Raw genomic sequence first — 21,169 nt, 5'->3', positions numbered from 1 at the left:
TTGTCTTTGTAGCTGTCCATAGTGAGCAATCTTTATTGGCATTAGGGCGTCAGACCTGTAAAGATCATCTCTTATGTGTGTCTAATTTATTCCATGCAAAGTTCACTTCAGAAACTTGGTTGAGACCCGAAATTTAGGCCAGTCCTGAGATGCACAGTGATCTTGAGGGAGACTGGATTGCCTTACAGGTGAATGGCATATATATATATATTTTTCCTTGTAAGAGGCCCTGGTGGGGGCTGGGATCCATACTATTGCAGCAGTCCTGCTTGGCCTTCTCTTGCTCTTCTGTAGGAAGGCCCTATCTGGCCACATCTGCAAATCCTGCCCCTTCTCAAGCACTCAGTAACTGGTGGTGTTGACCCATCAGGAGACAAGAGGATGCCTGAGGCCTACGCTTCCAGGATATTAGAAACACCCATATGTGCAGTAGGATAAAGGTAAAGGCACTAGAGCAGACTCTTAGAATGACGGGTGAGTTCTAAATGAGCACAGACCAAACGAGGGCCTGGATTCATCAACATCTCTGCCAGTTGTGACTTTGAGCTTCTAGCAGAGTTAATCCTATCTCCTGTGTATTTCTGTCCTTTTGTCCTCTACTCCAAGACATTTGCAAAGCACCATTTAAATGGGGGCTGGGCCACAGTCCATCTCTAAAGAACTGATTGCTCCTGTAGCAGGAACTCTGGGGTAAGATCCAGTAAAGACTGGGTCTCCTTATGGAAGATGAGCTCAGCTGAACAAAGCCTGGAGGCCATAGAACATAGTCCAAAGGCCCTTAGGGACAGGCCCAGAGTCCTGAGGGAGCAGTACCATTTCGGTTTGATGATCTTGCCATCAAAAGGCTTCCTGAGCAGTTCTTGGTGCCGCTTGGCACTGGCCCCTTTCCCACTGAGTTAGGGCTCTTGGGAAGGGCATGGCTCCAATAAGCTGAGGTATCTGGTGTGTGGGCAGCAGCTGGAAGTGTGCAGTCATGGCTTCAGATGAGGTTGTTCCTGAGACGCTGCTCCTGCTCCAGGGAGAGCTCTGCATTAGCTCGGTAGGAATCCCCTGTGGACCGAAGGACAACGGGTGAGTAGCCAACCCTACTGTGCTCTCATCCCCTCCCTGACAACTTCGTGCATGCACACACACACACACACACACACACACACACACACACACACAGATATATTCTGCCCCACTCACCCTTCACATCAGGTCAGTCATGGGCATAAACATTTTATAGAAACAGACCCTGATGTGTAGTTTCAGGGACATCAGGAAGAATAGGCTATTGAGTGGAAAGGGTTGTGCTGATTATTCTTTGTCTGCCCTCAATCCCCAGATTCATTCTCCACCCTTCTTCGTTTTCTCTGCCCTAGAGATCGCTTCACTCTGGCTTCCTCATCGTCTGGTTTCTGGCTGGTTTAGGTCAATGGGAAGCAATAGAGGGAGATTAGCAGATGGAAGGAGGGAGAGGCTGGGGTATTCTTCCCTGTTCTGTGGTGATGGCCTCCCGTGCCTCCTGCTCTGGTCAGGTTCTCCCTCCAAGCTTGAGCTTTTACCTGCCTCCAGGACGCCCTGTGCCCCTTCAAGCCAAAGGCTGTTAACAATTTCCCTCTCTTGCTTATCCCCAGATGCCTCAACACTCCTCAATTCCTTAGTCCTATTCACACCTCTATAAATAGTCCTTTCATTAAATAACTTTGTATTCGCACCTGGTATGCCTTCTGTTTTCTGCAAGGACCCCTACAGTGGTCAGAAGTGCACTGTTTTTCTTTCCGTCCTCACCGCCCTGGATCCCTTGCAGCCTCCCACTAGCAATCTGGCCCCTGGATCCCTTGCAAGCCTCCCACTAGCAATCTGGATGCTGGATCCCTTGCAAGCCTCCCACTAGCAATCTGGAGGCTGGATCCCCTGCAGCCTCCCACTAGCGATCTGGAGGCTGGATCCCCTGCAGCCTCCCACTAGTGATCTGGAGGCTGGATCCCCTGCAGCCTCCTACTAGCGATCTGGAGGCTGGATCCCTGCAGCCTCCTACTAGCGATCTGGAGGCTGGATCCCCTGCAGCTTCCCACTAGCAATCTGGACCCTGGATCCCTTGCAGCCTCCCACTAGCAATCTGGAGGCTCTCTCTACTGTGCAGCCTTACGTTCTAATTCCTGGTATCTCTGATGTTCGTGTCTCATTTCATGGCAGCAAAACCTACTTGAATCCTTGGGCTGTTTTCTCTCTCCTCTTACTGTCTTGCCTCCATTGCTGGAGTTACCCTTACATAAATCTGATCTTTTTGCCCCCGTTGGCTGAAATTTGTCAGTGGTTCCCAGAAGCCCACAGGAGCCATTCTCTTAGCAAGAGCCATCGTAACCCTCCCTGCAAAGCGCTTCAGTAGGTTTGAAGTATATAGCCCCCTCTTTAAAAAGAGAAAACTTCTTCGACGTTGAGATATTCCTCAGTCTTAACAGCTAGAAAGTGGTGGAGTTGGATCTGGAACCCAGTGAAGCCTTCTGGGGCCAAATCCTGTGCTCTTTTTCCGGGTCTTCCTTTCTTCCCTGACTTCTGCCTCTCCTTTGAAACCCAGCTCAAATGTCATTCCTCTGGGAAACCTTGCTAGCCCGAAGGTTGTTGCTTTCTCTCCATGCTTGCTCAGCGTGAGTTCATATTGGTTTGGAGTACTCAGTAGTAGTGGGGTGATCCATTTGCATGCCAGCTTACCCTATTTGACACTGAGCTCCGCATTTTACTCCTGTTTATTTTTCTAGTGCCTGGTGCAGTATTGGACACAAAAGTAGGTCTTAAATATTTGTTAACTGAATAAACCAGTCCTGCCCCGCCCCATATGTGCAAAGTGTGGGTGTGAATGCACACACCCCATAGCAAGTACGGGCATTTCATAACTTGAAGATAGAGGGACTGCTACCTTTCTTTACAGACAAGTAGGGCAACTACCTCCAAACTCTGTCCCCCACTGAATCATTGCTTCTTCCATTGTCCAATTCTATGAACCCTGCAAGTGTCCTGTTCTCTATGGCCACCTTCTTGTGCTCAGTTTACAGCTGGGGACAGCAACACAGAGCTGGCGGACTTCTCCTTGTGCCTGTGAGGCAGTCAACCTAGGATGGGCATGACTGAGAAAGACCATACGAAAGGGAGGGTGAACAATAACAGGGCTGGAAAAGAGAAATCCAGACTTGGCTTGAAGTAACAGAAAAGACTCCAGGACAGACGGGAGACTGAGTTTATAATCCAAACAGCCTTAAGGACGAAGAGGGGTGTAGAAGTAAGTCGTGACTGGGTGAGGCTGTTGGTGTGACCGGTTGGGTCTAGAAATGTACCTATGGGGGCGCCTGGGTGGCTCAGTCGTTAAGCGTCTGCCTTCGGCTCAGGGTGTGATCCCAGGTTCCTGGGATCGAGCCCCACGTCAGGCTCCTCTGCTATGAGCGTGCTTCTTCCTCTCCCACTCCCCCTGCTTGTGTTCCCTCTCTCACTGGCTGTCTCTTTCTGTCAAATAAATAAAATCTTCAAAAAAAAAAAAATGTACCTATGAAGAGGTCAAGGGAAGTTCATGTCTGTCCTATCCCTAGCCTTCCACATCTCCCTTCCAGCCACCCGACAGGTACAGGTAGCATCTCTCAGCTTCCCGAGCCCCTACGCGGCTGGCCCCACAAGGGCTCGCGGTTACCTGTGTGGCAGTTGTGCAGCCAGACCCGGTGCCCGTCATACTTGCAGCGGCACTGCATCATGTTGTTCGAGAAATCGGACTCCGCCACCTCGTATTGGGGGTTCACAACCACCTGGAGTGAGGCAAGGGGACAAGTGAAAGCAGGTGACAGTCGTGGCTGTGATCATGCTTTACATTTCACGCAGTCTCACGAAGGGTGTATACCCTTCACGTCACTAATCCTTAAAGGCATCCAGAGGGCAGGCGTTAATGTTCCTATTTTACATAGTCCATTGAATCAAGACTCAAAGCCAGGCCCTCGGGATCCTGCTTCAGTGCTCAAGTGCCAGACCTGTTGGAGACCTATTTGTGAAACTCTTCCCTCATGTGACCGCAGGGAGACTTTTAGAATATCTGCAGGAAATGGAGTTCCGCTGGGGGATCGCCAAGCGCCCTTACCTGGAAGATGTAATTCCCAGGGCCCACATCTGTGATATCCACCCACTGGCAATCAATGTCATGCCGGTAGGTGTCCCAGCAGCCGACAGTCACTCCCTGTTCCCCGAAGTTGGCACATGCATAGCGCTTCTGCAGTCCTGTAAGGAAGGGCACTGACAGTTACCGAGGCAGGGAAGAGGTGCTCAAGACCGAGCACGCTGCTAGGCCCTTCACACTGAATCCTCACACGGGTCAATCCGATGAGGGACCTGCGGTTCCGTTAGATAACTTGCCTGAGTATCAGAGCCGGAATTCCTACTAACCGTGAATCCGGCACAGTAGCAAACCCCATCTGTGACAGAGATGATTTCTCTGGAAGCTCTAGTGGAAATTCCTGTTGGCCTAGGAATTATGGGTGGAAGGTTCCAGTCCTACATGCTAATACATTTGTCTGTCCATCCTTCCGACCCTCTGAAGAGGAGCGTTTGCCATGCCATTCTTAAGGGCTAGGAACTGTGGGAATGCAAACAGGAAATCAGACAATCTCTGCCCTCAGAGAACTTAGCCAAAGTGAAACAGGCCTGCAACTCTTACCCAAAATGAAAGTATTACGCATTTACAAGTGGTACGGAATGTGCTGGAAATAGAGAACTTCCACCTGAGATGTCAGAAGGTAGGACACTGATCTTTTTGAAGTGTCTTGAGTGCCAGCTGTTGCCAGGCAGAGTGCCCAGGTGCCTGCGGTGGTCTTACCTGAGGGCAGAAGGGAACCTCACCCTGAAGGGGCTAAGAGAACACCAGGGGGCTGTGCCGACGGGTAACCACATACCAGTGGGGCAGTTCGTGTCCTCCAGGCAGAAGCTGGCCTTGTGCCCCTCAGCCACCTTGGAGCCATTGAGAGTGAGTAGGTCGTAGTGGGTGAAGACCTCGATGCTGTGGTAGTGCCTGCAGGGGAAGAGCTGTCAGCCTGGCAGCCAGAGCAGAGGGTACTCTCTGGAGGAGTCAGCAGGGCAGACTGAGGCACGGGGGCCCATCGTTACGCAGAGAGGAATGTTATCGTTGCAGGGCAGTGCCCTTCTCTGTCTCCAGCCCAGCGTTCGTGTGACCCACGGTCTACTTTCCTGGCACCGCCTGCCAGGCAGCAAGGCACAGCTGCCCCCACCGGGTGTGAACCCAGGCGAGGAGGGGAAGCGCTGCCCCGGTAGCCTCCAGGAGGCTGGTGCCTGGCCGTGAGGCCCCATCGGAGGCAGGAGGAAGGGACACCTCCAGGAACCAGCCTCGGGGCCAAGCTGCTGAGGAGGGGTCTTACTCTGCTCCCTGTGAGCCTGAGACCAAATTGCTACTATTGTTTCCAACCCCGTCCTTAGAGACAGCTCTGTTCCTGCTACAGGGGAAGGTGCTCATTATCTCAGCAAGGCCAAGTCCCAGCATCGCTGCCCGCTCCACTCCGCTTTCCCCACCCATGCTGCGTCCAAGGAAAAACCACCACTTTCCCATTCTGCCTTTGTCACAGGCGTTGTCTCTCCTGTCTGGGCTGGAAACTCCTGATAGGAAAGAATGCCCATTGTCTCCTTTCAGTCCCGGCGTTCCTGCTTTGCTGGGGGGGGCAGGGGCCTTGCCCTGCTGCTGCAGAAACCAGCAAGCTTTTTCTGCAGAGCCAGCATCTTGGATGGGATGGCTATTTTGGGTTTCCAGGTTTCTAGGAATCCCCGCTGTATGTGGCTTTTAAAGACAGTGCCTAAGGTCCAACATAGAGAAATTAATTGTCCCCTATCATTCTAACAGAGACCCGCTCTGCTGGCAACGTCTGCTCCGCCGGCCGGTGCCGGGGGAAGGCGCCCTGTGAGCACCGTCAACGGCGGCACATCCGCATCCGGGGCAGGGCCGGTCCGTGCCCCCCGCTTCCCTACTGGCTCCTGGAGCCAAAAGGCAGTGAGGTGTCAAGGACAGAAGGCTCTCACTCAGAGTGCGCACCCAGGAAAGTGCCTGGGGTCAGGGAAAGACCACACTGGTTTGGTTCGTGGACTCTGCTTTTTGTGCCTTGCGAGCCAGGGCATGGCAGGCACTGACCTGTGGCACTGGTGCCAAATCCAGCTGTGGCGTCCTGTCTTGGGCCGGAAGTCGGCGCGGCCCAGGTTGTAGATCTGCGAGGAGAAGCGCAAGAGGCGCCGGTGCCCATAGGGCCAGTCCATGTGGTCGGCGGACTGGGAGAGGCAGTTCTCCTCGTGGGCGCAGTACAGCTGGCTGAGCGGGCGGTCCTCCAGGTAGGCCGTCTCCTGCACTAGCTGGGCGTTCATCACCAGGTCCGGAGCGCCTGCGGCCACATGAGACACAGCGCCGTGCGAAAGGTGGGAAGGCAGCCGTGTTGCTCTTGGGCCGAGGGGGACGGGCCTGCCCCCAAACCAAGCTCTCTGGGGGGAGCGACCCGAAAAGTAGGACTCTACCCGGTAGGGGAGGGCGGTTTGGGAGTCAGGAGAGGTGAGTTCAAGCAGCTACCATGCCACGGTTAGGCATGATGGCTCGAGAGCCAGGCTGTCAGCGTTCGAGTCTTGCTTAGTTTCTGGCCACGCCTTTCACTAGCTCTGTGACTTGCTTAACCTTCTGTCTCTCATTTTCCCCATCCATAAAATGGGGATCGTAATAATGCCAGTAGTGCCAGTACCTGTAACATGCTGAGGTCACTGTCGGGTAAGCATACAGCTGATGTAAGCTGGTATTTCTTTTGCAAAATGCTCCTCAGCTTACCAGTGCCTTTGTGTGGTCTAGTTCACACAGCCCCCCCTCCCCAGCCCTGCTGCACCAGCTTGGCTTCCTTCGCTCAGTCACTCTCTCTGGGTCTCAGTTCCTACAAGGAAGGGGCGCGGAGAGGAGAGGGCTGGCAGGGAGAGTCGGGAGAGTTCATCTCTGAGCCTGCTCCTGAGCTCTGCTGTTCCAGTCTCTCCTGCTGCAGTTTGAGGCCTGTGCCTCCCTCAGGGTTCCTGTTCTAATCTCACTGCTATCCTGGGTATTCGCACCAGCCTGTCCTGTGCGTTCTCCCCTGAGGACATTTCTGGTGCTTCTCTGTGTATAAACATCCACCGTGCTGGAAATGCTGTTTCCTTCCGGTCAGGGGCTCTCACCTACCTCGGAAGCCACGTCTTCCTGCCCATGTGCCGGTGGAGATCTGCCACTGTTAACCATGTCACATCAAGAGAGAAAAGGTGCCCATTCTCAGGGCTTTTCCTTGCAAAAGCAGGGTTACAGTTCAGATTTTTGGTAGAGGCATCCGCAGGGTGAGAGCCTCTGTGCAGAGGATGGTGAGAGGGGCTGCTGGTTAATTGCAGTGGGCAGGCGCTGAGGGAGGCAGTGGGGCTGGGCCGGTTGGCCCGAAGATGCCTGGACCATCACCAAATGTTCCTGAGAGCCCTGTGCTTATTCCTAGGCTATGCTCACTGGCAAACCCTAGAGTTCCTGAGGAAAAGGAGAGCTTCCGGAGAGATGGAGGAGAAAGGGCAAAGGGAAAAAAGGAATGAAAAAGATCCCAGAGGAAAAATAGGGATGGTCACGTAGGCAGCAGGTCGCCTGTCTGTGCTCAGCCGTGATGAAATATCAAAAACCTTCAGAAGGAGAGCTGCCACTCCAGACAGCAGAGCAGGGAGGGGTACAAGGGTCCCAGGAGGGGGAGCGACTGGGGAGCAGGTCCCCAACGCACTGTGAGCCCTGTGCTGGGAAGGCCACGCTTGTGGCTGTGGGTGTTCTTCTAAGGCGCCCTGGACAGAGAGGAAGCCCTCAAGCCCCCTGACGAAGATTAAGGCTGTCTCGGCATGGCAGCTTGGCTGGGAAGAAGGTCACGTGGCTGCTCAGTGTGGTGCCAGCCGCAGCCTTTGGACTGGATGTAGCATCTCAGCATCGACCTGGTTGGCAGGTGTCAAACAGACGCTGCTGCCCCGAGAATCTGGGTGGGGCGGACCAGTGCCTCAAAACGTCTTGTCCTATAGCCTGCTGGGCAAATCCCACAGCTCAGGAAGAGGACACATGGCAGAGCCTTGGGCCCCTCGTGCTCCTCAGTTACGTACCCTGTACAGCAGCTTTCACACTCTTCTCTTACTACCAGCCTCACTAAGAAACACATTTTATGTTGTGGCCTCGCGCATATGTACATAATTCCCAGAAGAAGACTGAGCTTCCTAAGTCCAACACATTCTTTTGTTTTCTCTCCTGTTTTTTGTTTTTTTTCCAACCATCGGTCAGGACACGAAAAGTGAAAGAGAGTTTTGTATCCTTGTGTTTTCCCTTATTCTCTGCTGTAATCCTCACCATAACTCCATGAGCCGGGCAGGGCAGGGCTGGGCCCCCAGGTGACGAGGGACTAGGCCACCCGCAGCTCGTAAATGGCAGAGCCGCTGCTCCAAGTCCAGCCCTCCTTCTACTGCCCACTCTTCTGGGCCCTCCCTGAGAATGGGAGGTGTGGGCTGGCCATGCTGGGGGCGGGGGGGGGGGGCGCCGGTGGCGCCGTGGGGTTTACTCACTGTCTGTGCAGGAAACCCCGGCCGAGAAGCGCCCTGAGCCGTGGGAGCAGTGCACCGGCCCGTGCCTCTGACACTGCTGCAGGGCTAGCTCGGTGCCTGAGCAGCGCATGCCGCTCATCACCACGTCTCCGGCGCCCGGCGTCCCCTGCCAGTACCAGGTGTCCTGGGAAAACAGCCGGCGCCGCCCAGTCAAGGCTGAGGGGTGCTTTGGCATCATCCCCTCCTACGCCTGTCTGACACTTGAACCCCGTGGGACCACCCCCGCTGCCCCCACCTGCCGTGCCCAGCCCCGCTGGCAAGTCTTCAGCGACAGTCCCTGCTACTTGGCACCCCTCCGGCATCGGAAGCTTCTTCCATGCATTGAGGCAGGGGGAGTCTTCCATCCCTGGCCTTGCCCCCACCTTGTACCACACGGCAGCCCTCAGCTGTTGAAGAGGACGGGCCTGTTCCCCTGCTGCCCCCTCGGGCGGCTGCCCCCTCTCTCCAGCTGTGCTTCCCGTAGCCCTGGGGCGCTCAAGATAGGGTCCCGTTTTCTAGGTGCAGTGTGCCTGGCATTGCCCCCCCCCCCCGCCCCCGGCCCCAGCCAGGTCGGGCCCCGCAGAGGATGTTGTACCATCCCAGCCACGCCATGGCCTTGGGATTTTCTTTCCCAGATCCCTCTTGAATCTCCCTGAATTTCCCCCAGGACTGCCACAAATTCAGTCTCGGCCACGCCAGCATCATTTCTCAGCTGGGCTACTGCGATGTCAGGCTTCCTGTATTCCTGTGCCTCTCTGCCCCAACACTGTGCCAAACAACACAGAAGAAAAGTTTGCAACATCTGCGTTGCAGACTTTGAGCGGTTTGCCTGCCTCTTCCTCCCTCACTCACACACCACACCCTTGACAGCCACACTTCAGCCCCCATCCTTGATTTCCCCAACGGGGTCAAGTTTCCTTGGGCCACAGGGCCTCCGCGTGGCTGTTTCTCCCCACCCCCACCTGGTCTGGTGAGTTTCGAGTCATCTTTCCTAGAGACGAAAGTACATGCCTGCTGTGTGAATGTTTTGTTAACAACGGCCTGCCTTCCTCACTTTGCTGACTGTTTCTGAGGCAGGAGCTATGTCTTGATCACCGTGCTGTCCCCAGCCCCCAGCATGATATCGGCCCACAATCTCACTCAATAACTAATCATGGAATGAATAAGTGAACGAATGAATGGTTAGCACTTTTAGCACAGGAAGTTTGGAAGCAAGACAGGGACCTACCTTGATTGCGTGGCTGGCAAAACCCAGGCCGAGCTGTCGGCAGGCCACCATGGCTTCGGTGAGCCCCCAGTGGTCGCTGCACACGGCCCCCCAGCGTCGGACTCCGTTCACCTCCACCTGCACTTCCACCACACCCTCCTCGGGGCTGCGCCCACCGGCCAAGCGCACCTGCAGCGGTCAGAGGTGTGTGAGGAGCACGGTGGCCTCCGGAGCGGGGGGGGGGGGGGGGGGGGGGGCGGGGTGCCGAGGGGGGGCGGGCTCAGGACTGCCAGCCTGGAGACGCATCCCGCCGGCTCACTGGTCAGCCCTGGGCAGAGCTCTCCCCTTCTCTGGCTCCGTCTCCCTCTCTCTTACTCGAGGACATTTGGCTAGATAGTCCCTGCTGTCCCTGCCCACGACAGCAACCTGACTCAGGGCGCTTGCCCCTGGGCTCCTGCTCGGGACTTGCGCTCCTCTTACCTGAAATTCTACCATTAACGATGACTTGCCAATTGCAAAGGGCTTTCGTATCTATCATCGCATTCACAGTAACCCTATGAGACAATTAACCCCCACTAACAGAAGAGAGAGCCAAGCTCAGAGACGAGCGACTTCTCCACTGTCCGCATGATGCATGACACTTGAACTCTGGCCATCCCACGCAGCCTTGCCAGTGACACTCCCCAGCACTGATAGGTCCTCTGCCCTAGCCCGCTTCTGCCTCAGCCTCACAGGGGACCTGAGAGGCTACAGTGGGAGACTGCATCCGCCTGAAGAGTCCCCATCACCATGGGACATCTCTGAAGGTCAGAACCTGGCCCTGAGGAGACGTGGGCCAGGCCAGGGGAGACATAGAGGAGAGGCCTTTCCAGACTGGCTCTGAGAAGCCCCTCTCCACTGGCTCGATGTGGTGTCCTGGGGGCTCTGCCAGGGTTTCCCAGCCCCCCAGCCTGAGGCCCTGCCCGAATCCAAGCTCACCTGATTCTGGAAGCCCATGTCAGGGACGTTGCACTTGACGGCAGCATCATTCTCATGCTGACAACCATTCTGGGACCCTTCCAGGGAGGGGCAGTCGCTGAGGGTCCGCTCGGAACCCCTGCAGCGCACCTCACTCAGGTGGATAGGTCCCAAGCCTAGCGGGCAGAGGGACAGATGCCGTGTAAGGCTCGACCTCTATAACCTCACACCTGTGGCTTCCCCCCCATAGCAGGGCGTTGGCACCAGGGCCACCAAAGGATGGAGCAATGAATGGCTCATCCAAGGCCTCCTACCCCACCTCAGGCCTCCTCATCTTACCTTGGCCCAGCTGGGCCCCAAAGAGGGCCTCCCGAGCTGAGCCAAAGCCAAGCTGACGACACACGATGCTGGCGGAGACGAGGTTCCATCCGTGGTCACAGACCGTCCCCCACTGGTGGTTCACGAGCACCTCGACCCGGCCCTCCCCGACCTGGGCCCCGGAGCGGAGGCGGACCTTCAGCTCCTGCCCAGGAGAAAACCAGCTTCAGGGTGGGCAGCGGGGGAGGGGGCGGGCATGGCTGAGCCGCTAGGGGAGCCGGGGCCAGGCCCCTTCAAGCTGGGCGAGCGGATGACCGGGAGTGCCAGCCCCACCTCTGATGGCTCATAGCTATTACCTCGAGTACTCCAGTAAGCTGTTCTTCTCAAGCGCCCTTCCTCATGACAAAGAACCACCACACGGGCCACAGTGGTACCAAGGGAGCCTTAGGAGCTGGGGTTCTTGGACTTCTCAACCCTCTAGCTGCTCTCCAGAGGGGTCCCTCCCTCTCGTCCAGCCCTGGCTCCTTCCTTATCCTTGCGGGCTGAACTAGATCAGTGCTCCCTAAGGGATCCGTGAGATGATTTCAGAGCTGCGCGGGACATGGTATGAACTGAGCTGACTCACACAGTGGGGAACAGATTTCCGGGTTAAGTCTTCTCCAGTCCTTCCTATTTCACAGAGGACCCTATCCCACTGCCGGGCTGCTATGTCGGTAACACCTCACCAGCACTCGCTTGTTGCTTTTTATAACAAAGGGCCAGGCTCAGGTTCAGTACCTTGGGCCTTGACCGGGTGTTAGCTACGATGTAATTACTGTTTTTATGGTTACCTTCTATTTGTGGCCAGTGATGTCAGCTTTCCATTTATGGTCGGGTTATAAACGGTTCTTTTTAAATAAATCCCAAGTTTCTACCAGGCTACGCTTCGCTCTCTTCCTCCCTGTCTGCATCAAGGCCTCCTCGATATAGGGCATGGGGTGATTGGTCCCTCGGCTCCCGCCTGTCCTAGAGAGCCCCTCCCGCGAGTCCCTCCCACCCTCTCCTGCTGACAGCTGGCCCGACCCACCTCTGCCCAAGACTCCTTGCGCCCGGGCTTTGCTTTCGCAGGGCGGAAGCGGGGCCCCGGCACGCAGTTGACCACAGCGTGCATGCCACCTGGGCAGGCCGGCCGCAGCTTGCCCCGAGCTGGTGCCACCTGAACCTGGCAGCTGGCCATGTGGGGCTCTGTCCCCAGGCAGCTGACCCGGTGAATCCAGAAGGAATTTTTCTGTGTCAGGCTCTTCAGCCTGGAAGACAAGGGAGACTGAAGGTGGGGAGGGGCTGAGGGAGCTCAGGAGTCAGGGAGGCCGAGGCACTGGGGAGGAAAGGGACATGCGCTCCCCCTTCATGCCACACCCCTCTGCACCCTCCCCTCAGGATGCGGCTCCTCACCTAGACTTGGGGTCCTTCATCTTCAAGTTCCAGACTTTCCTAGGTGGGAGAAAACAGGTGGGGATGGAGGGAGTGTTGAATACCCCCTGTCCCCTGGCTCCTCGTGGCTGTCCTAGAGTTTGCACAGGGATTCCATCTGTAAACTCGGTCGTATTATTGTAATGCTGAGCCTCACAGCAGCCCTAGCAGGGTGGTCTCCTCACAGACACGGATGATCTCCATGTCACAGGGAGAACAGCGGGGCCCAGCAAGGTGCCCTCTTGACTAGTCTCAAACTGGTTTCTCTTCTGCACTGGACTGTCCCTGAGTGGACAGCCCCCAGCTCACCCTCTCCCCATGCAGTCGGAGGGGAGCCTCTAGGGAGTGCCCTGAGAAAAGGGACCCAGGGGAAAGGTCCTCTGGGGGCAGGTGCAAGTTAAAGGCCTGGCTGGTAGGGGCTGCACACCCAGAGGCTATAATCAGGGCTGCTCTCCTCAGGGGGGGTGGGCAAGTCAGCCAGGCCCAGAGGTGCAATTACCAGGCAGTGGGGAGTCAGGGGCCCACATCCCAGTCGTCCCCAGGGATGGAGCCACGTGGCTGGTCTTCAGGAGCAGGGCCATCTAAGTCAGAGCCACTAAACTGACTGGGGGTGGGCAAGGGGAGACCACTCAGATGGAGTGTGGGGGACAAGAAACACACAGAGTTCTCACTGGCACAGAGCTGGTGCCATTTAGAGGCTGATGCAATCTTGTGACAGTTCGGTCACATTGTCGCCAGAGGATTTTTATGTCTCCTTTCCCAAGTGCTGCCCCACCCCAGGCCTTGCTCACACGCAACGCAGTCAAAGCCTGGCTCCGACCAGAGTGGAGGAAATTCCCTGCCAACTGGCTGATCAAGGCCCCAGGGGCCCTACTGACAGCCCACGGTGCTTTACTGGTATAGTTGAGACCGGAACTCAGGTGGTCTACCCTCGTGGGCCCTGCCAGAAGCATCGTCGGTCAAGTCCGGTTCTTTAATCAGGGGCACAGGTTTGCATTCAGTTGTTTTCAGCTCTTTATGTATGACTAGCAAGTACCATGTTTCTTTTCATTTCGAGGTACTTCCCAGGGTCTCCAAGTTTGTCCTCACTCTCCTCCTCATTATTCTGAGAGCCCCGCAACTCGGGAAGTCCGTGGGACCTGTTTCCCTCCCAGTCCCACACCCGGGGAATGTCCTGCCACAGACACTGCCCTGCCCATCTCACTGAACTCTGCAAGGCCCCGCATGTCACACACACACACACACACACACACACACACGCACACACACATCTGTCTCACACACACGGGAGCACAAATGTATGCTCACACAGGCGTACACACAGCCACTGCCCCACAACCCCACGCCCCCCACGGCCCTCCACCCACCTGTCCCTCCTACCTGTAGTAGAGGCTGTTGACAGGTGCCTCGCTGGGGAAGCCCAGCATCCCACATACCACCTTGCTGTTGTTCCTGGTCCAGTCCTGGTCACACACCTGCCGCCAGTGGCCCTCGTACTTCACCTCCACTGCTCCCTCGGTCACCAGGCTGTGCCGCTTGGCACTGGCGAGGATGGGCTTGAGCCGCACCTCCTCCAGCCGCCGGCCCTGCAGGGTGCATGGTCACCACGGGCCCCAGCGTTCCTGCCCGCTGAGCCCGCTGCAGGTGTTCCCATGGGTGAGCCAGGGCTCAGAGCACTTAAAGATCAGCCCCCACCAGGCCTTCCCTGGACAGGTCAGGAAACAGGCCCGGAGAGCAGGGCACTTGCCAAAGCACACAGTGCGCACGATGCAGAGCCTTGGTTTGTCTGTGCTCCTTTCTTCAACTCCAGAGAGAACCAGGCAGATCTGTGCCCTCCCTAGGATCAGGCTCGGGGGCTTTGGAGTTTGGGAGCCTTCCACTGGGCACAGAGGGACCTTCTCTGTGCCACCTGGGGAGAGCTGAGGATGGGCACAGACCAGCTGCTTGAGACTACCAGCGGGATCCTTGGCCCAGGGAACCTTAGGTCTGGGGTGACTCAGACCATGAAGCCCACCGCACCCTGGTCTGCTGCGTTTGTGGGCCAGGGCTAGCTGTCCTCAGGCTGGGGCTGCCCAGCAGTGGAGGGTAAGGGCCGAGACCTGCCCTGCCTGCTCCTGTTGTTTGGCTTGGGCTGTTTTTAGCTCGAGGTTGTTTGTGCCGGGAAGAGGCAGCAATTGTGGCCGGCCTTGTGGGTGAGGCAGCCCCTCACCCCCTTCTGCCTCCCTTTTGGGGAGCAGCTTCAGCGATCCCCAGCAGGCCCAGACTAGACCCCCCAGCCTGCCCTGCTACAGGCTGGCCTCTGTCCATGCACCTGCTCCAGGCCACCAACAGGAAGTGGGGCCCCAGGGGACGTTTCTCAGCCCAGTCTGCTCCCTTTCTCTTCCCTCTTCCTCCAGGTTCATCACCCAGGAGGCTCTCTATCCTGTGACTCAACCCTTGGCTCAGGCCAGGGCCTGAACAGCCTCCTTACCTGGGGCCCAAGGGCATTGGAGACCCTCTCGGAAAGATAGCCACGCTGGCGCTGGGGGTGGCACACCACCCCGATGTCCTCTGAGTGGCTGCAGTCACTGACACCCCAGCCATTGGACATGCACTGGTCCAGGGAGCTCTCTGTGCCCATACAGCGCACATTGTCCAGCCAGATGGGTCCTGAGGGCAGGGGAAGGGTGATGCTTAGGGACAGAGAGGCATTCATGGGCTGTTCCTCCTTCCTAGGACCCCATAGTTACAACTGTCTTCTGCCAGGGCCTGAGTAGAAGCTAGGGGTGGGGGAGAGGGGTCAGTTCTCCTGGGATCTTAGTATCTATAACCCTACCTACTGCCAAGAGGAGGTAGAGTCTGTTTTTGGAAAATGCCAGGTAGGTCTAGTAATTAGATCTACCTGTCCACCCACCCATCCATCCATCCGTCCATTCATTCACTCAACAACATTTGCTGAGCACCTACTGTGTGCCAGTCACTCTGTAGGAGTGGACTGGGTGGTGGTGGTGGTGACGGTGGTGGCCTCACCGCAAACAAGAATGGGAGGGTCAGAGCAGGGGGTGCTTGTGGCTGGGGCACTCAGGAAATACCTCCCGGAGGAAGTCATTTGAGCTGGGTGTTGAAGGGTGGGCAGGAGTCTGTGGAAGCCTCAGCGAGCCCAGCTTCTGAGAGCAGGCAACCCACCACCATCTCCTTGTCATCCTGCTGGGTCACACCAGGCACTCACCCTCCCCTTGGCCATACTTGGCACTGTGGGCCCAGGTCAGGGCTGTTTCAAAGCCCAGTTGGCGGCAGGCCACGGTGGCCTCCTGGAGAGCGAAGTCATCGTCACACACAGTCCCCCACTGGCCCTGGTACAGCACCTCCAGGCGGCCCTCCTCGGGCCTGCTGCCTGGGCCCACGAGCCGTAGCTGCACAGTGCTCAGTGACTGCAGCCTGCAAGGGGGGGCCCGCAGCAGCAGCAGGAGCAGGGAGAGGGCAGCTGGTAGGGACCGCATCGTGGTGACTTCAAGGGCCGCTGGGGCCAAGGCACCTGGGGAATGAGCAAACGCGATGACGATCACCACCTGTACTGCTGGCCTCGGCCTCTTCTGCTGGCAGGGACAAAAGATGGCAGGGCCCCTCGAAGTGTGTGTGTGCGTGGACATGCGGGTATGGTCGCATCGATTTGAGTCTGGGCTCTGAGATTAGTCAACTGGGTTTAAGCCTACCATCCATTGTTCGTGTGACCTGGAGGAAGTTTAAGTTTGACCTTACTGAGTCTCAGTTTCCACATCTGTAAAGTGGGAATAATAATCCTTGTCTCAGTGTTGTTAGTGTTAAATAAAACACTGTACATAAAGCGCTTAGCACAAGCCTACCGCCCTGCGCTCCATAAATAGCTAATCTTGATACAGTCCTGTATGTAGGTAGAGGGTGGCCTGGCCTCTGATCCTAGGAGAGCCCCCAGGGTGCCCTCAGGTCCAGAGTCGCTGCCCCAGGGGCATGGCTCTTGCCTTTCTTTAGATGTCCTCAGCACCCTGGCCACCCTCCCCATAGGAAGCGCATGGACCGCTGGGGTGGACAAAGTCATTTGAGGGGAGTCTAGGCCTCCACCCCTCATTTGCTGTGTGGCTTGGGCAAGTCTCTTAAACTCTCTAGGTCCTAACTCCTTCTTTCTAAAGTGAGGAAATTGAACCAGAAATGGTCTGATCTCTCCTCCAGCTCAGATAGTCCATGATCTCCTCGAGCTCTGGGTCCATCTAGGTGCGTGATTCCTCAAACATTTGGAATACTTGCTCCCAGCCCACTATTAGGCCAGGTGCCAGGCCCCAGAAGTGAGGACATCACACACCTCCCCCTGCTCTGGTGAAGCTCAGAGAAGGGGTACTTAAGCTGGGCCTTGCTGGGTGAATAAGAGTTCTCTTGGGTGGGCAAGGTAGGGAGAAGGGGATGGGTAAAGGAGGAAAGGGAAAGAGGGGAGTCTGTGCAGGGGCAGGAAGTATCCTCTTTCCCCTGTACTGCAGGCCTGGAGGATGAGGGGGGACGAAGGTGGAAGCACGGGCTGGGGCCAGATAATCGAGGGCCTGTGCACCATGCGGAGGGTTTGCTCTTCATCCTGTAGGAGGCGAGGGGCCATGGGAGGGTTTTTGGTCAGTGACCACACAGCAGGGAGAGGGCTGCTGTCTCCAAGAGGCTGTAATCAGCTGCTCTTTGGGTCCTTAGAGGGGGATGGTCTCTCCCTCACACATTAGCAGCCTTGGTCCTGGGAGCAGGTGGGGCAGGAGCCTAGGGGAGAGGTCATGGCTGGTGAGGGCTGCCAGAGTGTCTGCAGCCACCAACGCTGAGGCTGCTCCCTGCCGGGCTCTGCAGCCGGTGAGGACTTGAGGCCAGCCTGGGACACGATGGAGAAAGTTGGCTCCTTGACTCCCTGTTCTGTGCTAGAGTCCTAAGAGAGCTTGTTCTGGGGAAACCCCCCCCCCCTTCCATGGCCACTGCTGCCCCTGGGGGACTGTGTAGCTTGTCACTCTTAGTAGAGAGGGCCTCCCAGGGCCCATTGCTGCTCCCTTTCCCACAGACTGGTAGTCTGGCTGGGAATCAGTCCTATTCCTCCCTGCACGCAGCCCACCCCTTCCAGCCACCAATCCTCTGGCTTTGGTGAGCCCAGGGCTGGGTGCAGTGGGCTCGTAGAAGGACACTAGATGGGCTCAGGACTGATGCTCCATAGGGATGGCGACTCTGTCGTGCCCCCAGTGCCCAGCATGGTGCCCGGTAGGTACATAGGTGGCCCCAGTAAATATCCGCGGTTGCATGGCTGCGAGGTAGCGTTGCACTGTGCTTAAGGGTACAGACTGGGAGTCAGACTGCCTGGGTTCTCATTCCACGTCCGACACTGAGTTTCTGGGTAGTCTTGGGCTGGTGATTTCATAGCTCAGTGCCTCAGTTTCGCCTCTGTGAAACAAGGATCCTAAACAGCACGGACCTCATCGGATTCTTGTGAAGCTGAGATGAACGGGTGCGTGCTGAACCCGAGAACAGCAGCTCTCCCTGACGGTTAGCATCATGAACAGCAGCTCGAACAGCTGCTACGGAGCCCCTGGGCTGGGGTGTCCCAAGCCACCCTTGGATAAAGAAGGAATGGAGGCCATATCTGAACTCAGCAGCAAGTCCCCAGTACCCTTCTTTGCAACATCCTCCAGATTTGCCTCTTTTCCCTCTGAGCCCAGGTCCTCCGGGTTCCCTTCCCCGGGACCGGGTGTTGCGGCTAAGTCTCTTCCCAGTGATCCCTCCCGCACTTCCTTTCCGGACTTAAACACTGTTTTCTTTATGCGCCTCTCTGCTCTGGAGCCTGTGCGGGCTCCTGACTGGCTGTCACCACGGGCTGCGTGCGCTCTGCTGCCTGGGATGTGCCTTTCATCCTCCTCTGTGCCCCGCTAAGGATGAGATGGACAGTTAAGCACTTAGCCAAACTGAAGTCACTATGGGTAGGGACCTTCCCCTGATGACAAGAGAGAAAGGACTGGGTTCAGGGCCCTCATGGTGCTAGGACCCAGGGGTCACATTGAGTCTGACCTGAGAGATGACCCTGCCCCCCTGCCCTTGCCCCCATCTCCCAAGAATCAGGATGCTCCTCGCTCTGCCACCAAATCGTTATGTGACTTGAGTCAGGGGCTTTCCTCTCTCTCAGACTCAGGTACAACACCTATAAAATGAGGGGGTGGCACTAGGGGTCCTGCTATCTATGACATGCTGTGATGGGCCATGGGGAGGGCTGGGCAGGTCTGCGTGTGGCTTGTGGCTGACATCCCGCAGCACCCTGGAGGTCTCGTGAGAGGCTGTGCGTAGTCCCGGGCCTGCCTGGAGGCTGGGGTGGGCTTTTGCTGCAGGACCCTGGGATCTGGGTGACGGTGGCTCCCTTCCATGACAGCTGCCCGGGGAGGGGGAATAGGCAGCAGCAGGAACCGAGAGTCAGATGTAGGGAGGGCCCCTCTTCCCAGCCTGCCTGCCACTGCAGGGCCCTCTGTAGCTTCTGCTCACCCCAAACTTGCCTTTTTGCCGTTCTCCAAACATATCCATCCATTCTCTGCTCCCACATCCCGGCCTCTGCTCTCACTGCTCCTTCTACTTGGAGTATCCTTTCTCTCTGTGTCCAACTGGTAAATCCCTACAGGTCTTCCAACACTCAGTTTACATGCTGCCCCCTCCACTAAACCCTCCCAGCAACCCCCTGCTCCCAGCACTCGGTGTTTGCTCGCTGTCTCCACACCCAGTCCCCACAGCGTCTCCCCAAAACTATCCTCTAGTGCCCAGCACGGGGAAGACCACCCGGCTGAGAAGCCTCCCTTAGAGAAGCAAACAGCCTCGAAAGGGGCAGTTCTCTTCACAAGTGGAGAAGCAGACAGGGTAGGGGAGGGAAGGCGGGAGGGGTAGTTAATAATTAATTATTATAGTATATTTAAAACTATTTACAGAGTACTTATCTCTACTTTATAGCTGAGAAGCTGAGGTCCAGAGAAGCTAAGTAACTTGCCCAGCCAGGGCTCAAAGCCAGGCAGCTGGGCTCCAGAAGCCAGGTAGCAGTAGCCGGGCTCCTGAAGCCAGGCTCTCAGCCATGGGAGAGCCGGACGCCGGAGGAGGAGGGGAAGGAAGAAGGGAGGCAGGGGGATGAATGAAATTCCACCCTGCTGCTGGCTGATTGATGAGCCAGCCATGGCGTGAGGGCACTGGGGCTGATGGCAACACCGAGTGCAACCGAGTGACAGATCCAGGATCCTGCCAGCCTGACGCAGAGAGGCACCTGCTCAGGTGCTATGAGGGGACTCTGGCACCTGGCCTCACCTGGCCCCCCTAGAGAGGGCTGGAGATGCCTAAGGATATTCAGGAGAGAACGTGGTGGTGGTGGTGGGGGGTGTTGTCGTCGTGGGCACCAGCCTTGGGATCACTCGAAGCCCCTTCTCTCTAGCTCTTTGGGGGATGGGGTCCCTCCCTGGGACCACTACTTATGGTGACCTGAAGTGTGCCAGCGAATGGCTCTGAGCTCTACCTGGCCAGGCACAGGACATCCTGAGGTTGAGGCCCTCTGCCCACCCTCTGTCCTCTGCCTCCCCACCCCCAGCTTAATCAGCTCTGGTTTATTTAGCTGGGGAGCCTGGTTCCACCCTGCCTCTCTGTCCCCCAAGTCACAAGAGTGACATCTGAACCCACCTTGCCCCTTCCCTTGCTTCTCCCTCGGTGAGGGCAGAGAAATGGTTACAACGGCGTGTTCACAAACAAGACACGCAGGCACCCCGTGGGCCAGGGCCAGCCACCCTGGGCGGGCCTTGGGCCAAGCTCCCTAATTTGGTCATTTCCATTGGAAGCAGGTTGGTGAGTGACTAGGAGGCTAGGCCATCTGTCCATGGGACCCCCATCCCTCCCAGCCCTCAGCCTTCAGGAACCTTGAGGCAGCCCCACAGAGAGACATTAGTGGGACAGACAGGACAGCGAGAGACAGACCTGGGGCCAGGGGCCAGGCGGGGGCTCACCAGCTGCAGCACGGATGGTCGGGCAGGGGCCGGATGCCACGGCCGAGCAGCGCTGACGGACCTCCCGGGGCGCCCTGGGGCCCTTTTATCCGGCTGAGGCTGCGGCCCGCGGGCGCCCCCCACCCCGCCGCCCGCGGAGGAGGCCCCGTAGGCCCCGCCCCCGGGCGGACCCGGTCGAGGCGGGCGCCCAGCCCGGCCCGGCTCGCTCGGCCCCTCTGCCCTGCGCCCCCCGCCCGCAGCGGGCGTCCACACGTCTCGGCCTGGGAAGTCCTGGGGTCTCGAGGAGCAGGGGCGGCGGGGGCCAGGGAGGGGTCGGCTGTTTCCCGAGGAGGAAACTGGCGCGCTGCAGCAGGAGGGACTGTGGGAGGATCAGAGTCCCGGTGAGAGGCGGGCGGCGCGGCGCCAGCGGGCTGCGTTTGCCTGGGGTGCCTGTGGCCTCGGGAGTCCCTGTCCCACACGCAGTGCCCTTCTCTGCGAAACGGGGTGACCTGCCCACCCCCAGAGTCCCCCCATCCAGTGAGGCCCGGGAGGTGTCAGTGCCCAGAGCACAGTTATCTTTTAAACGGGAGCGCCTCACTAGCGTAGGGGTCCCCAGACTGACTCCCTTGGGGGCGGGGGCAGCGAGGGGGGAGTGGGAGGCTCAGTT

At 57.4% G+C, this 21,169-nt stretch overlaps 1 protein-coding gene across 2 annotated transcripts; it reads right to left on the bottom strand.

Annotated features, from left to right (window-relative positions):
- LOXL4 (lysyl oxidase like 4) lies at positions 1 to 20,671 on the bottom strand. Of its 2 annotated transcripts, none has more exons than XM_026493819.4 (15): positions 20,495 to 20,671; positions 15,747 to 16,052; positions 15,009 to 15,187; positions 13,919 to 14,124; positions 12,521 to 12,559; positions 12,156 to 12,375; positions 11,111 to 11,294; positions 10,793 to 10,947; positions 9,836 to 10,003; positions 8,590 to 8,752; positions 6,152 to 6,395; positions 4,911 to 5,026; positions 4,103 to 4,239; positions 3,665 to 3,776; positions 1 to 1,050 (listed from the first exon to the last, which is right to left on the bottom strand). In XM_026493819.4, the coding sequence occupies exons 2-15, from the start codon at positions 16,015 to 16,017 to the stop codon at positions 980 to 982; spliced, it is 2,265 nt and encodes a 754-aa protein (XP_026349604.3). In that variant the 5' UTR covers positions 16,018 to 16,052; positions 20,495 to 20,671; the 3' UTR covers positions 1 to 979. The 2 variants fall into 2 exon arrangements, with proteins under 2 accessions (XP_026349604.3, XP_044237961.2); XM_044382026.3 differs by having other exon boundaries at positions 20,524 to 20,671.
- Positions 20,672 to 21,169: the final 498 nt, after the last annotated feature.

The sequence above is a fragment of the Ursus arctos genome, unplaced genomic scaffold, assembly GCF_023065955.2.
Source record: "Ursus arctos isolate Adak ecotype North America unplaced genomic scaffold, UrsArc2.0 scaffold_7, whole genome shotgun sequence".
Classification (NCBI taxonomy): Eukaryota; Metazoa; Chordata; class Mammalia; order Carnivora; family Ursidae; genus Ursus; species Ursus arctos.
Note: the sequence above shows the minus strand (reverse complement) of the source record. Positions and strands in the feature narration are given on the sequence as shown.